The sequence below is a fragment of the Ranitomeya variabilis genome, chromosome 2 (genome assembly GCF_051348905.1).
Source record: "Ranitomeya variabilis isolate aRanVar5 chromosome 2, aRanVar5.hap1, whole genome shotgun sequence".
Lineage (NCBI taxonomy): Eukaryota > Metazoa > Chordata > Amphibia > Anura > Dendrobatidae > Ranitomeya > Ranitomeya variabilis.
The window spans coordinates 531,898,534-531,915,327 of NC_135233.1; the positions used below are offsets into that span (position 1 = coordinate 531,898,534).

The 16,794-nt window shown below is 46.2% G+C and overlaps 1 protein-coding gene across 1 annotated transcript; it reads right to left on the reverse strand.

Annotated features, from left to right (window-relative positions):
* Positions 1 to 4,629: 4,629 nt before the first annotated feature.
* LOC143809690 (uncharacterized) lies at positions 4,630 to 7,751 on the reverse strand. The gene is made up of 2 exons (XM_077292730.1): positions 7,011 to 7,751; positions 4,630 to 4,697 (listed from the first exon to the last, which is right to left on the reverse strand). The coding sequence occupies exons 1-2, from the start codon at positions 7,749 to 7,751 to the stop codon at positions 4,683 to 4,685; spliced, it is 756 nt and encodes a 251-aa protein (XP_077148845.1). The 3' UTR covers positions 4,630 to 4,682.
* Positions 7,752 to 16,794: the final 9,043 nt, after the last annotated feature.

The window sequence follows — 16,794 nt, forward strand, 5'->3', positions numbered from 1 at the left end:
TCATCTCCCTTAGGAGCCGGGTTTTTCTTTGTGGCTAAGAAAGATGGCTCTTTGAGACCGTGTATTGATTATCGGCTTTTGAATAAAATCACGGTTAAATATCAATATCCGTTGCCACTGCTGACTGATTTGTTTGCTCGCATAAAGGGGGCCAAGTGGTTCTCTAAGATAGATCTCCGTGGGGCGTATAATTTGGTGCGAATTAATCAGGTGGTGGTATTGACTGACCACAAAAATCTAATTTATCTTGAGTCCGCCAGACGCCTGAATCCTAGACAGGCGCGCTGGTCGTTGTTTTTCTCTCGGTTTAATTTTGTGGTGTCCTACCTGCCGGGTTCTAAGAATGTTAAGGCGGATGCCCTTTCTAGGAGTTTTGAGCCTGACTCCCCTGGTAACTCTGAACCTACAGGTATCCTTAAGGATGGAGTGATATTGTCTGCCGTTTCTCCAGACCTGCGGCGGGCCTTGCAGGAGTTTCAGGCGGATAGACCTGATCGTTGCCCACCTGGTAGACTGTTTGTTCCTGATGATTGGACCAGTAAAGTCATTTCTGAGGTTCATTCTTCTGCGTTGACAGGTCATCCTGGAATCTTTGGTACCAGGGATTTGGTGGCAAGGTCCTTCTGGTGGCCTTCCCTGTCTCGAGATGTGCGAGGCTTTGTGCAGTCTTGTGACGTTTGTGCTCGGGCCAAGCCTTGTTGTTCTCGGGCTAGTGGATTGTTGTTGCCCTTGCCTATCCCGAAGAGGCCCTGGACGCACATCTCGATGGATTTTATTTCGGATCTTCCTGTTTCTCAGAGGATGTCTGTCATCTGGGTGGTGTGTGACCGTTTCTCTAAGATGGTCCATTTGGTTCCCCTGCCTAAGTTGCCTTCTTCTTCTGAGTTGGTTCCTCTGTTTTTTCAAAATGTGGTCCGTTTGCATGGTATTCCGGAGAATATCGTTTCTGACAGAGGCACCCAATTCGTGTCTAGATTTTGGCGAGCATTCTGTGCTAGGATGGGCATAGATTTGTCTTTCTCGTCTGCTTTCCATCCTCAGACTAATGGCCAGACCGAGCGGACGAATCAGACCTTGGAGACATATTTGAGGTGTTTTGTGTCTGCAGATCAGGATGATTGGGTTGCTTTTTTGCCTTTAGCGGAGTTTGCCCTCAATAATCGGGCCAGCTCTGCCACCTTGGTGTCTCCTTTTTTCTGTAATTCGGGGTTTCATCCTCGATTTTCTTCTGGTCAGGTGGAATCTTCGGATTGTCCTGGAGTGGATGCTGTGGTGGAGAGGTTGCATCAGATTTGGGGGCAGGTAGTGGACAATTTGAAGTTGTCCCAGGAGAAGACTCAGCTTTTTGCCAACCGCCGGCGTCTGGTTGGTCCTCGGCTTTGTGTTGGGGACTTGGTGTGGTTGTCTTCTCGTTTTGTCCCTATGAGGGTTTCTTCTCCTAAGTTTAAGCCTCGGTTCATCGGCCCGTACAAGATATTGGAGATTCTTAACCCTGTGTCCTTCCGTTTGGACCTCCCTGCATCTTTTTCTATTCATAATGTTTTTCATCGGTCATTGTTGCGCAGGTATGAGGTACCGGTTGTGCCTTCCGTTGAGCCTCCTGCTCCGGTGTTGGTTGAGGGCGAGTTGGAGTACGTGGTGGAAAAAATCTTGGACTCCCGTGTTTCCAGACGGAAACTCCAGTATCTGGTCAAATGGAAGGGATACGGTCAGGAGGATAATTCTTGGGTGACTGCCTCTGATGTTCATGCCTCCGATCTGGTCCGTGCCTTTCATAGGGCTCATCCTGATCGCCCTGGTGGTTCTGGTGAGGGTTCGGTGCCCCCTCCTTGAGGGGGGGGTACTGTTGTGAAATTGGATTTTGGGCTCCCCCGGTGGCCACTGGTGGAATTGAACTGGTGTGCATCATCCCCTCTGTTCACCTGCTTCCATCAGGATGTGGGAGTCGCTATTTAACCTTGCTCCTCTGTCACTTCCATGCCGGTCAACATTGTAATCAGAAGCCCTTCTGTGCATGTTCCTGCTGCTAGACAACTCCCAGATAAGTTGGACTTTAGTCCTCGTTTGTTTTTGCATTTTGTTCCAGTTCACAGCTGTAGTTTTGTTTCTGTGTCTGGAAAGCTCTTGTGATCTGAAATTGCCACTCTGATGTTATGAGTTAATACTAGAGTCTTAAAGTAATTTCAGGATGGTATTTTGATAGGGTTTTTCAGCTGACCATGAAAGTGCCCTTTCTGTCTTCCTGCTATCTAGTAAGCGGACCTCAATTTTGCTAAACCTATTTTCATACTACGTTTGTCATTTCATCTAAAATCACCGCCAATATATGTGGGGGCCTCTGTCTGCCTATCGGGGAAATTTCTCTAGAGGTGAGCCAGGACTATATTTTCCTCTGCCAGGATTAGTTAGTCCTCCGGCCGGCGCTGGGCGTCTAGGAATAAAAAACGTAGGCAACGCTACCCGGCAACTGTTAGTTGTGCTGCAGGTTTAGTTCATGGTCAGTTTAGTTTCCATCCTTCCAAGAGCTAGTACTTATGTTTGCTGGGCTATGTTCTCTTGCCATTGAGAACCATAACAGTAGATATAATGTCAGAAGTTTAGAAAATGGTCTGTGCTTACTCAATGGAATGAGTGTGCCCTGGCAGCAATTTTTAGAAAGGGTCTTTCTGAAGCCCTTAAGGATGTTATGGTGGGATTCCCCACGCCTGCTGGTCTGAATGAGTCAACGTCCTTGGCCATCCAAATTGATCGGCGTTTGTGCGAGCGCAAAATTGTGCACAGTTTGGCGGTGTCCTCTGAGCAGAGGCCTGAGCTTATGCAATGTGATAGAACTTTGACCAGAACTGAATGGCAAGAACACAGACGTCAGAATAGGCTGTGTTTTTACTGTGGTGACCCCACTCATGCTATCTCTGATTGTCCTAAGCTCACTAAGCGGTTCGCTAGGTCTGTCACCATTGGTACTGTACAGCCTAAATTTCTTTTGTCTGTTACTCTGATTTGCTCTTTGTCATCCTACTCGGTTATGGCATTTGTGGATTCAGGCGCTGCCCTGAATTTGATGGACTTGGAGTTTGCCAGGCGCTGTGATTTTTTCTTGGAGCCTTTGCAGTATCCTATTCCATTAAGGGGAATTGATGCCACGCCGTTGACCAAGAATACTTAAGTATACCGTGTGCACTACCGAGTGTGGTGCACGGGTAGGTTCCCAGACCGTGATCTATTAGTAATACAAAACCCGTCACTCAACTTATTGGTGTGAAGAAACAATAGGTTTATTATGTCCCAAATCCAACATAAACGTTTCGGTCTCACAATGGGACCTTCATCAGTAACTGAAACAAGTGTATATACACAATCAAAATTCGGGAAAATACAAAACATATAAATGACAACAAAATAACCAAAGTATATACAACATATGCAATGCACATGATTATGGCAATTCATGATAATAGGTGAGGTCTATTAGTGTGGAGGAGTGACCTATATCGTGGCACAGTGGTAGTACAGTGATGGAGAGATACATACCGTAATTTGGGATGTTGTAAAGATAAGGTGACTATATGACCTGTCTGGGAATAGATATAGACCGGGGTGAACAGATATAACAGAGGGTGTCCCATGAATGGATGAGAAGATGTTATAGTACCTACCAGTACATTAGGAAATTATGGTATGGAGTCCCCAATGCAGGGAAAGAGGTTTTGGCCTAGAGAAAGAGAGGAGAAGCTTATAATATTGGCCCTGGGAATGGTATACAGATCGGAGAGAGAAACAAGTGGTTTGAAAGTAGTTAAAAAGTTGTTTAAAAGTGATTACCCGTATAACGGCCCTTGTCACGGCGTCCACCGCTGAATAGGTGTATGGAGGAGGGCCTGGAGGCTGAATTTATACCTAACGCACTGAAGGAGGCGTGAGGGGTGTCAGTGCTATGCCGCTGTGTGAGCGGGCACGGATGGGCGGAAGTGACGCGCCGGAAGTAGCGGGTCACATGGTTGGTGGCCTGAAATCGACATCTTGGAGGTGGAAATGTAGTTCTGAATACAGAACTGCGCATGTCAGGGAGCGCAAGTACTAGGGCGGTCTAGAGGTACTGAAGGCGCTTGATAATGAGCGGAAATGACGCGCCGGAAGTGGTGGGTCATATGTGTGGTGACCTAAGATCACCATCTTGGAGGTGGAGGATTAGTATTACATGCGTTGCTGCGTATGTAAAGGGGCGCAAATAAGTGAGCAGCCTAATGTACCACAAACGCTTAGTGGTTGTCATGGTTCTAATGTGCAATGGTAAATAATCAGCATCACTATAGTGTACCTGCCTATGGTCATATGGGCGGTCGTACTATGTATACATAGAGAATCCTATGAGATATGAGGGATGATATGTATACTGACCAGAGGAGGACATCTAAAGGGGGAAAAAAATAGTAGTAGCCCCATGTGAAATATAAGATGATAAGATGCGCTGTAATAAAGGAAACCCCAGACAGGTCAGTGACAACTGATATAATTGGTGTGAGAAGTTTTATTATATTATAAGTTAGGTATAACAGATGATACTGTGAGGTAATATACCAGAATAAAGTGGATGTAATAGGGAGACAGAGGGACGTGATGATCCTGAATAAGGTGATGATAAGTAGGTGGAACCGTGCCCGTGATCCAAAGTGATGGCAAATTCAATAGAGACGACTCTAGAGGGACAAAAAAAAGCGAATTAATAACAATGCATATTACATCTCGGTATTACTTATACAAATGCCATAAGCTCATAGTCGCGGTTCAGGCCTCTGGGAGAAAGGGTTTCCAGAGTATGTATCCAGAAAGCCTCTTTCTTTTTGAGTAGAGTGACTCTGTCACCTCCTCGTCTAGGAGGTGGTACATGATCTATCACTTGGTACTTTAATTGTGAGACAGTATGTCCCTGTGTGTGGAAATGATAGGGGATAGGAAGGAGTAGGTTGCTGCAACAGATAGTGCTCTTATGCTTCGAGATCCTATCCCTCACAGATTGTGTTGTTTCCCCAATATAGAGTAGTCCGCACGGGCATTTGATAAGATATATGACATAAGAAGACTCACAAGTAAAAAAGTTCTTAATGTGAAACGTTTTACCAGACCTGGGATGTTGAAAAGTGTTCCCCTTTTGAATGTTATTGCATTGTGCACAATGCAGGCACGGATAAGTGCCGGTTTTGGGTCGTGAGAGGAAGGTCTGTCTATGTGGGTGCTTAGATCCAATGTCCGCTCTGACTAGACTGTCTCTTAGGTTTGGAGGTCTCCTAAAGCATGGTAAGAAAGGCTCTCTGAATTCTGGTATCTCAGGGTGGGCTGTAGACAGAAGATGCCAGTGCCTTCTAATGCTTTATGGAGAATAAATGAGAAGGGGTGATAAGAGTGAACAAAGGGGATACGTTTCTCTGAGGTCCTCCTAATTGATCGGGGAGGGGGATCCCTAGATTCTGTCAAGAGAGTAGGGGGGTAACCCCTCTTCTGAAATTTCTTAGTCATGTCTTGTAAGCGTGCCTCACAGAGTGTGGCATCCGGAACTATACGTTTGACTCTTTGGTACTGTGACAGGGGAATGGAGCGTTTGGTGGAAGGTGGGTGAAAACTTTGATAATGTAACAGGCTATTCCGATCAGTTGGCTTTGTGTAAAGATCGGTAGTTAGTAAGCCTGTTGGGTCCTTCAGTACCATAGTGTCCAAAAAGTTAATGGCGTTCTGATCATGGCTGATGGTGAATTTGATGCCTGGCCAGGCATCGTTAAGGAACAAAAAGAATTCCTGCAAGGACTCCAATGTGCCCCCCCATATGCAAAAAATATCATCTATATATCGTTTCCATAGTGTAATATTGTTGATGAATAAAGGATGCTTATAGATGATGGATGTCTCAAAAAGTGCCATATATGTATTAGCATAGGGGGGCGCTACATTGGAGCCCATTGCTGTGCCCCGTGTCTGTAAGTAAAAGCAATCCTGAAACAGAAAATAGTTATTGTACAGTACCGTAGACAGTAGGTCAATGCAGAGATTGATTTGTTCAGTATCAAGGCCCGCAGCAGTAAGAGACTGGTGTACTGCATTAATCCCATTCAGATGTGGGATAGACGTATATAGGTCTTTAACATCTAGGGTGACCAGTATAGTGTTAGAGGGTACCCTATGTAGGTCCCTAATGCAATTCAGAAAGTCCCCCGTATCTAAAATGAAAGAGGCTGATTTTTGAGTGATTGGTGTCAGTATTTTCTCAAGGTACCGTGATAGTGGTGAGAGAACGGAGTCAGTAGACGCTACTATTGGCCTACCCGGAGGATTGGCTAGATCTTTGTGAATTTTCGGTAGGGTGTAAAATACCGGTGTTATGGGGTTCTTCTTTCTTAGAAAATCACTTGTTTTGGAGTCTAGAATGCCCAAATTAGAGTATTTGGTAATGATTTTTTCAATTTTGCCCCTGATTTCTATAGAGGGGTCCCTTGGAAGTGGATCATAAATGGAGGTATTGTTCAACTGGCGGTGGATCTCCGCAATGTAGTGTGCTTTGTCCATTACGACTAAAGCGCCCCCCTTGTCTGCCGGCTTAATTACGAGGTTAGGATCCTTCTGCAATGTCACAAGAGCCTGATGTTCTGCCGCTGAGAGATTAGAGGGATAGTGTAGTCTACCTTTCTCAATGTCGTCTCGGATAGTGTGGAACGAATCCTGAACGAAGCCAATGAAGGCCTCTACCGCGTGGGAGCCCTGGGGTGGGCGAAAGGTACTTTTCTCGCGGAGGCCCAATGTCTTTATGGACATGGGATTATCACAGGGGGGTGCGGGGGGGATTGGGGAGGAGGCAAAGTAAGTTTTAAGCCTTAATGAACGAAAAAACCGTTGCAGATCCATTTCTAAATCAAAGGTTTTACATTGGGATGACGGACAAAATGATAAACCTTTTTGTAGTACCCCAAGTTCTGAAATTCCTAATGATCTGGAAGAAATGTTAACTACTAATGATTCAGTACCTTGAATCTCGTGATCCGCATCTGGTCTGGAATGTCCCGCCTTGGAGGAGCTCCGTCTTGTTTTCTTTTTGGAAAACGTCTTCGCTGCCCTAAAAAAGGAACTGAAGTAGAAGGGAGGGGATTCCTCTCTTGGTCCGAACCAGAGGTGGAATAGTCTGTAGTGGATCTCTGGTTGCGCGAGGATTGTCGTCCGTATGTCGAATTGTCGTGCCATCTATATACTTGGTTTGTCTCGTAGTCGATGGTGTCTCGGGAGAATTTGCTGCGTTTCCGATTTTCCGTATCTCTTTTATGCAGGTCCACGCGTTCCTGGATCTGGGTCCTTAGGGTGTTCAGTTCCTCTGTGGTACCAGTGGCAGTTAGTTGAGTTTCGATGTTTCTGATGTTCGCCGCGTTCTTTTCGATGGCTTTGTGGAGATGTTCTAGGGTGAGTGTTATCAAATCAAACGAACACTTATTAAGTATCTGTTCAAACTTTAAACAGTAATCAGAGCAGTCACTAAACAAAGTGGGACGTAAAGGGACCCGAAGTCCTCTAGGGATCCTTTTAACGCGGAGATATTCGGACAGGGTAGCGCAGTGCAATTCTGTGTTGACCTGATGTCTAAGTGCTCTCTCGAGGTCACGTCCCCGTGTCTCACGTGGGGGGATTTTCAGAAAGTCACTGGAAAAAGTGGACTGTGCCAGAATAGAAGAACTCTCCTCATTATTGTATGAGAAAGTGTTGGAGGTCATAGCCATAAAGGTGTGCCACACGTAAGGGGAGACAGTATGCTTAAGTATACCGTGTGCACTACCGAGTGTGGTGCACGGGTAGGTTCCCAGACCGTGATCTATTAGTAATACAAAACCCGGCACTCAACTTATTGGTGTGAAGAAACAATAGGTTTATTATGTCCCAAATCCAACATAAACGTTTCGGTCTCACAATGGGACCTTCATCAGTAACTGAAACAAGTGTATATACACAATCAAAATTCGGGAAAATACAAAACATATAAATGACAACAAAATAACCAAAGTATATACAACATATGCAATGCACATGATTATGGCAATTCATGATAATAGGTGAGGTCTATTAGTGACAACCACTAAGCGTTTGTGGTACATTAGGCTGCTCACTTATTTGCGCCCCTTTACATACGCAGCAACGCATGTAATACTAATCCTCCACTTCCAAGATGGTGATCTTAGGTCACCACACATATGACCCACCACTTCCGGCGCATCATTTCCGCTCATTATCAAGCGGGAAGATGTTCGCTTTTTGGTGTTGCATAATTTGCATGATGTGGTCGTGTTGGGTTTGCCATGGCTACAGGTTCATAATCCAGTATTGGATTGGAAATCAATGTCTGTGTCTAGTTGGGGTCATCAAGGGGTACATGGCGATGTTCCATTGGTGTCAATTTCTGCTTCCACTCCTTCTGAAGTCCCTGAGTTTCTGTCGGATTACCAGGATGTATTTGATGAGCCCAAATCCAGTGTCCTACCCCCTCATAGGGATTGTGATTGTGCTATTAATTTGATTCCTGGTAGTAAGTTTCCTAAGGGCCGACTTTTCAATTTATCCGTGCCAGAGCACGCCGCTATGCGGACTTATGTGAAGGAGTCCTTGGAGAAAGGGCATATTCGCCCGTCTTCATCACCGTTGGGAGCAGGGTTCTTTTTTGTGGCCAAGAAGGATGGTTCTCTGAGGCCCTGTATAGATTACCGCCTTCGCAATAAAATCACGGTCAAATTTCAGTACCCTTTGCCTCTGCTGTCTGATTTGTTTGCTCGGATTAAGGGGGCTAGTTGGTTCACCAAGATAGATCTTCGAGGGGCGTATAACCTTGTACGTATAAAACAGGGCGATGAATGGAAAACAGCATTTAATACGCCCGAGGGCCATTTTGAGTACCTGGTAATGCCATTCGGGCTTTCAAATGCTCCATCTGTGTTTCAGTCCTTTATGCATGACATCTTCCGAAAGTATCTGGATAGATTCATGATTGTATATTTGGATGATATTTTGGTCTTTTCGGATGATTGGGAGCCCCATGTGAAACAGGTCAGAATGGTATTCCAGGTCCTTCGCGCTAATTCCTTGTTTGTGAAGGGGTCTAAATGTCTCTTCGGAGTTCAGAAGGTTTCCTTTTTGGGGTTCATTTTTTCCCCTTCTACTATCGAGATGGATCCTGTTAAAGTTCAGGTCATTTATGATTGGACTCAACCTACATCTGTGAAGAGCCTCCAGAAATTCCTGGGCTTTGCTAATTTTTACCGTCGCTTCATCGCTAATTTTTCTAGTGTGGTTAAACCTTTGACTGATTTGACAAAGAAAGGTGCTGATGTGGTGAATTGGTCCTCTGCGGCCATTGAGGCTTTTCAGGAGCTGAAACATCGTTTTTCTTCGGCCCCTGTGTTGCGTCAGCCAGATGTTTCGCTCCCTTTTCAGGTCGAGGTTGATGCTTCTGAGATTGGAGCAGGGGCTGTTTTGTCTCAAAGAAGTTCTGATGGCTCTGTGATGAAGCCATGTGCCTTCTTTTCTAGAAAGTTTTCGCCTGCTGAGCGTAATTATGATGTTGGCAATCGGGAGCTGCTGGCTATGAAGTGGGCATTCGAGGAGTGGCGACATTGGCTTGAGGGAGCCAAGCACCGCGTGGTGGTCTTGACGGATCACAAAAATCTGACTTATCTCGAGTCTGCCAAGCGGTTGAATACTAGACAAGCTCGATGGTCGCTGTATTTCTCCCGTTTCGATTTTGTGGTCTCGTACCTTCCAGGTTCTAAGAATGTGAAGGCGGATGCCCTTTCTAGGAGTTTTGTGCCTGATTCTCTGGGAGTCCCTGAGCCGGCTGGTATTCTCAAAGAGGGGGTAATTCTGTCTGCCATCTCCCCTGATTTGCGGCGGGCGCTGCAGGAGTTTCAGGCTGATAGACCTGACCGTTGTCCAGCGGAGAAATTGTTCGTCCCTGATAGATGGACTAGCAGAGTTATTTCTGAGGTTCATTGCTCAGTGTTGGCTGGTCATCCTGGGATTTTTGGTACCAGAGATTTGGTGGCTAGGTCCTTTTGGTGGCCTTCCTTGTCACGGGATGTGCGTTCTTTTGTGCAGTCCTGTGGGACTTGTGCTCGGGCTAAGCTCTGCTGTTCTCGTGCCAGTGGGTTGCTTTTGCCCTTGCCAGTCCCGAAAAGGCCTTGGACGCATGTTTCAATGGATTTTATTTCAGATCTTCCTATCTCTCAAAGGATGTCTGTCATCTGGGTGGTTTGTGATCGCTTTTCTAAGATGGTCCATTTGGTACCCTTGCCTAAATTACCTTCTTCCTCTGATTTGGTGCCATTGTTTTTTCAACATGTGGTTCATTTGCATGGCATTCCGGAGAACATTGTGTCGGACAGAGGTTCCCAGTTTGTCTCTAGGTTTTGGCGGTCCTTTTGTGCTAAGATGGGCATTGATTTGTCTTTTTCTTCGGCTTTCCATCCTCAAACAAATGGCCAAACCGAACGAACTAACCAGACTTTGGAAACCTATCTGAGATGCTTTGTTTCTGCTGATCAGGATGATTGGGTGACCTTCATGCCATTGGCTGAGTTCGCCCTTAATAATCGGGCTAGTTCGGCTACTTTGGTTTCGCCTTTTTTTTGCAATTCTGGTTTTCATCCTCATTTTTCTTCGGGGCAGGTTGAGCCTTCTGACTGTCCTGGTGTGGATTCTGTGGTGGACAGGTTGCAGCAAATTTGGACTCACGTAGTTGACAATCTGACGTTGTCCCAGGAGAAGGCTCAACGTTTCGCTAACCGCCGTCGTTGTGTTGGTCCCCGACTTCGTGTTGGGGATTTGGTTTGGTTGTCTTCTCGTTATGTTCCTATGAAGGTTTCTTCTCCTAAGTTTAAGCCTCGTTTTATTGGTCCTTATAAGATTTCTGAAATTCTCAACCCTGTGTCTTTTCGTTTGGTCCTTCCAGCTTCTTTTGCCATCCATAATGTGTTCCATAGGTCGTTGTTGCGGAGGTACGTGGCGCCTATGGTTCCCTCTGTTGATCCTCCTGCTCTGGTGTTGGTTGAGGGGGAGTTGGAGTATGTGGTGGAAAAGATTTTGGATTCTCATATTTCGAGACGGAAGCTTCAGTACCTGGTTAAGTGGAAGGGCTATGGTCAGGAGGATAATTCCTGGGTTGTTGCCTCCGATGTCCATGCTGCCAATTTAGTTTGTGCCTTTCATTTGGCTTGTCCTGATCGGCCTGGGGGCCCTAGTGAGGGTTCGGTGACCCCTCCTCAAGGGGGGGGTACTGTTGTGAATTCCGTTCTCGGATTCCCTCCTGTGGTCATGAATGGTACTTTAGTTAGTTTGGTGTCATGATTCTCAATGGCGAGAGAACATAGCCCAGCATATATGAGAACTAGCTCTTGGAAGATGGAAACTATACTGACCATGAACTAAACCTGCCGCACAACTCGAAGTGGCCGGGTAGCATGCCTACGTTTTTTTATCCCTAGATGCCCAGCGCCAGCCGGAGAACTACCTAATCCTAGCAGAGGAAAAGACAGTCCTGGCTCACCTCTAGAGAAATTTTCCCAAAAGGCAGACAGAGGCCCCCACATATATTGGCGGTGATTTTAGATGAAATGACAAACGTAGTATGAAATAGGTTTAGCAAAATCGAGGTCCGCTTACTAGATAGCAGGAAGACAGAAAGGGCACTTTCATGGTCAGCAGAAAACCCTATCAAAACACCATCCAGAAATTACTTTAAGACTCTAGCATTAACTCATAACACCAGAGTGGCAATTTCCGATCACAAGAGCTTTCCAGACACAGTAACGAAACAGCAGCTGTGAACAGGAACAAAATGCAAAAACACACAAGGACAAAAGTCCAACTTAGCTGGGGGTAGTCTAGTAGCAGGAACAAGCACAGAAGGCTTCTGATTACATTGTTGACCGGCATGAAACTGACAGAGGAGCAAGGTTATATAGCGACTCCCACATCCTGATAGGAGCAGGTGAACAGAGGGGATGATGCACACAAGTTCAAATCCCACAAGTGGCCACCGGGGGAGCCCAGAATCCAATTTCACAACAGTACCCCCCCCTCAAGGAGGGGGCACCGAACCCTCATCAGAACCACCAGGGCGATCAGGATGAGCCCTATGAAAGGCACGGACAAGATCGGAGGCATGAACATCAGAGGCAGTGACCCAAGAATTATCCTCCTGACCGTATCCCTTCCATTTGACCAGATACTGGAGTTTCCGTCTGGAAACACGAGAGTCTAAGATCTTTTCCACAACGTACTCCAACTCACCCTCAACCAACACCGGAGCAGGAGGCTCAACGGAAGGCACAGCCGGTACCTCATACCTGCGCAACAATGACCGATGAAAAACATTATGAATCGAAAAGGATGCAGGGAGGTCCAAACGGAAGGACACAGGGTTAAGAATCTCCAATATCTTGTACGGGCCGATGAACCGAGGCTTAAATTTAGGAGAAGAAACCCTCATAGGGACAAAACGAGAAGACAACCACACCAAGTCCCCAACACAAAGCCGAGGACCAACACGACGACGGCGGTTGGCAAAAAGCTGAGTCTTCTCCTGGGACAACTTCAAATTGTCCACCACCTGCCCCCAAATCTGATGCAACCTCTCCACCACAGCATCCACTCCAGGACAATCCGAAGATTCCACTTGACCGGAGGAAAATCGAGGATGAAACCCCGAATTACAGAAAAACGGGGACACCAAGGTGGCAGAGCTGGCCCGATTATTGAGGGCAAACTCCGCCAAAGGCAAAAAAGCAACCCAATCATCCTGATCCGCAGACACAAAACACCTCAAATATGTCTCCAAGGTCTGATTAGTCCGCTCGGTCTGGCCATTAGTCTGAGGATGGAAAGCAGACGAAAAAGACAAATCTATGCCCATCCTAGCACAGAATGCCCGCCAAAATCTAGACACGAATTGGGTCCCTCTGTCAGAAACGATATTCTCCGGAATACCATGCAAACGAACAACATTTTGAAAAAACAGAGGAACCAACTCGGAAGAAGAAGGCAACTTAGGCAAGGGAACCAGATGGACCATCTTAGAGAAACGGTCACACACCACCCAGATGACAGACATCTTCTGAGAAACAGGCAAATCCGAAATAAAATCCATCGAGATGTGCGTCCAAGGCCTCTTCGGGATAGGCAAGGGTAACAACAATCCACTAGCCCGAGAGCAACAAGGCTTGGCCCGAGCACAAACGTCACAAGACTGCACAAAGCCTCGCACATCTCGTGACAGGGAAGGCCACCAGAAGGACCTTGCCACCAAATCCCTGGTACCAAAGATTCCAGGATGACCTGCCAACGCAGAAGAATGAACCTCAGAGATGACTCTACTGGTCCAATCATCAGGAACAAACAGTCTACCAGGTGGGCAACGATCAGGTCTATCCGCCTGAAACTCCTGCAAGGCCCGCCGCAGGTCTGGAGAAACGGCAGACAATATCACTCCATCTTTAAGGATACCTGTGGGCTCAGAATTACCAGGGGAGTCAGGCTCAAAACTCCTAGAAAGGGCATCCGCCTTAACATTCTTAGAACCCGGTAGGTAAGACACCACAAAATTAAACCGAGAGAAAAACAACGACCAGCGCGCCTGTCTAGGATTCAGGCGCCTGGCAGACTCAAGGTAAATTAAATTTTTGTGGTCAGTCAATACCACCACCTGATGTCTGGCCCCCTCAAGCCAGTGACGCCACTCCTCACAAGCCCACTTCATGGCCAAAAGCTCCCGATTCCCAATATCATAATTCCGCTCGGCGGGCGAAAATTTACGGGAAAAAAAAGCACAAGGTCTCATCACGGAGCAGTCGGAACTTCTCTGCGACAACACCGCCCCAGCTCCGATTTCAGAAGCGTCGACCTCAACCTGAAAAGGAAGAGCAACATCAGGCTGACGCAACACTGGGGCGGAAGAAAAGCGGCGCTTGAGCTCCCGAAAGGCCTCCACAGCATCAGGGGACCAATCAGCAACATCAGCACCCTTCTTAGTCAAATCAGTCAATGGTTTTACAACATCAGAAAAACCAGCAATAAATCGACGATAAAAGTTAGCAAAGCCCAAAAATTTCTGAAGACTCTTAAGAGAAGAGGGTTGCGTCCAATCACCAATAGCCTGAACCTTGACAGGATCCATCTCGATGGAAGAGGGGGAAAAAATGTATCCCAAGAAGGAAATCTTCTGAACCCCAAAAACACACTTAGAACCCTTCACACACAAGGAATTAGACCGCAAAACCTGAAAAACCCTCCTGACCTGCTGGACATGAGAGTCCCAGTCATCCGAAAAAAATCAGAACATCATCCAGATACACAATCACAAATTTATCCAAATAATCGCGGAAAATGTCATGCATAAAGGACTGGAAGACTGAAGGGGCATTTGAAAGACCAAAAGGCATCACCAAATACTCAAAATGGCCCTCGGGCGTATTAAATGCGGTTTTCCACTCATCCCCCTGCTTGATTCACACCAAATTATACGCCCCACGGAGATCAATCTTAGAGAACCACTTGGCCCCCTTTATACGAGCAAACAAATCAGTAAGCAGTGGTAACGGATATTGATATTTAACCGTGATTTTATTCAAAAGTCGATAATCAATACACGGCCTCAAAGAGCCGTCTTTCTTAGACACAAAGAAAAAACCGGCTCCTAAGGGAGATGACGAAGGACGAATATGTCCCTTTTCCAAGGACTCCTTTATATATTCTCGCATAGCAGCGTGTTCAGGCACAGACAGATTAAATAAACGCCCCTTAGGGTATTTACTACCCGGGATCAAGTCTATGGCACAATCGCACTCCCGGTGCGGAGGTAGTGAACCAACCTTGGGTTCTTCAAAAACGTCACGAAAGTCAGACAAGAATTCAGGAATCTCAGAGGGAATAGATGATGAAATGGAAACCAAAGGTACGTCCCCATGAGTTCCTTTACATCCCCAGCTTAACACAGACATAGCTCTCCAGTCGAGGACTGGGTTATGAGATTGCAGCCATGGCAATCCCAGCACCAAAACATCATGTAGATTATACAGCACCAGAAAGCGAATAACCTCCTGGTGATCCGGATTAACACGCATAGTCACTTGTGTCCAGTATTGTGGTTTATTACTAGCCAATGGGGTGGAGTCAATCCCTTTCAGAGGTATCGGAGCCTCCAATGGCTCCAAATCATACCCACAGCGTTTGGCAAAGGACCAATCCATAAGACTCAAAGCAGCGCCAGAGTCGACATAGGCGTCCGCGGTAATAGATGACAAAGAACAAATCAGGGTCACAGATAGAATAAACTTAGACTGTAAAGTGCTAATTGAAACAGACTTGTCAGGCTTCTTAGTACGCTTAAAGCATGCTGATATAACATGAGTTGAATCACCACAATAGAAGCACAACCCATTTTTTCGTCTAAAATTCTGCCGCTCGCTTCTGGACAGAATTCTATCACATTGCATATTTTCTGGCGTTTTCTCAGTAGACACCGCCAAATGGTGCACAGGTTTGCGCTCCCGCAGACGCCTATCGATCTGAATAGCCATCGTCATGGACTCATTCAGACTTGCAGGCACAGGGAACCCCACCATAACATCCTTAATGGCATCAGAGAGACCTTCTCTGAAAATCGCCGCCAGGGCGCACTCATTCCACTGAGTAAGCACAGACCATTTGCGGAATTTTTGGCAGTATATTTCAGCTTCATCTTGCCCCTGAGACAAGGACATCAAGGCCTTTTCCGCCTGAAGCTCTAAATGAGGTTCCTCATAAAGCAACCCCAAGGCCAGAAAAAACGCATCCACATTGAGCAACGCAGGATCCCCTGGTGCCAATGCAAAAGCCCAGTCTTGAGGGTCGCCCCGGAGCAAGGAAATTACAATCCTGACCTGCTGTGCAGGGTCTCCGGCAGAGCGAGACTTCAGGGACAAAAACAATTTGCAATTATTTTTAAAATTTTGAAAGTGAGATCTATTCCCCGAGAAGAACTCAGGCAAAGGAATTCTAGGCTCAGACATAGGTGCATGAACAACAAAATCTTGCAAATTTTGTACCTTTGTGGCGAGATTATTCAAACCTGTAGCTACACTCTGAAGATCCATTTGAAACAGGTGAACACAGAGCCATTCAAGGATTAGAAGGAGAGAAAGAGAGGAAGGCTGCAGTATAGGCAGACTAGCAAGTGATTCAATTAAGAGCACACTCAGAACTAGAGGGGAAAAAAAAAAAAAAAAAAAAATTGTAGCAGACTTCTTTTTTCTCTCCTTTCTCAGCCAGTAATTTAACCCTTTTTTTGGCCGGTCAAACTGTCATGATTCTCAATGGCGAGAGAACATAGCCCAGCATATATGAGAACTAGCTCTTGGAAGATGGAAACTATACTGACCATGAACTAAACCTGCCGCACAACTAGAAGTGGCCGGGTAGCATGCCTACGTTTTTTTATCCCTAGATGCCCAGCGCCAGCCGGAGAACTACCTAATCCTAGCAGAGGAAAAGACAGTCCTGGCTCACCTCTAGAGAAATTTTCCCAAAAGGCAGACAGAGGCCCCCACATATATTGGCGGTGATTTTAGATGAAATGACAAACGTAGTATGAAATAGGTTTAGCAAAATCGAGGTCCGCTTACTAGATAGCAGGAAGACAGAAAGGGCACTTTCATGGTCAGCAGAAAACCCTATCAAAACACCATCCAGAAATTACTTTAAGACTCTAGCATTAACTCATAACACCAGAGTGGCAATTTCCGA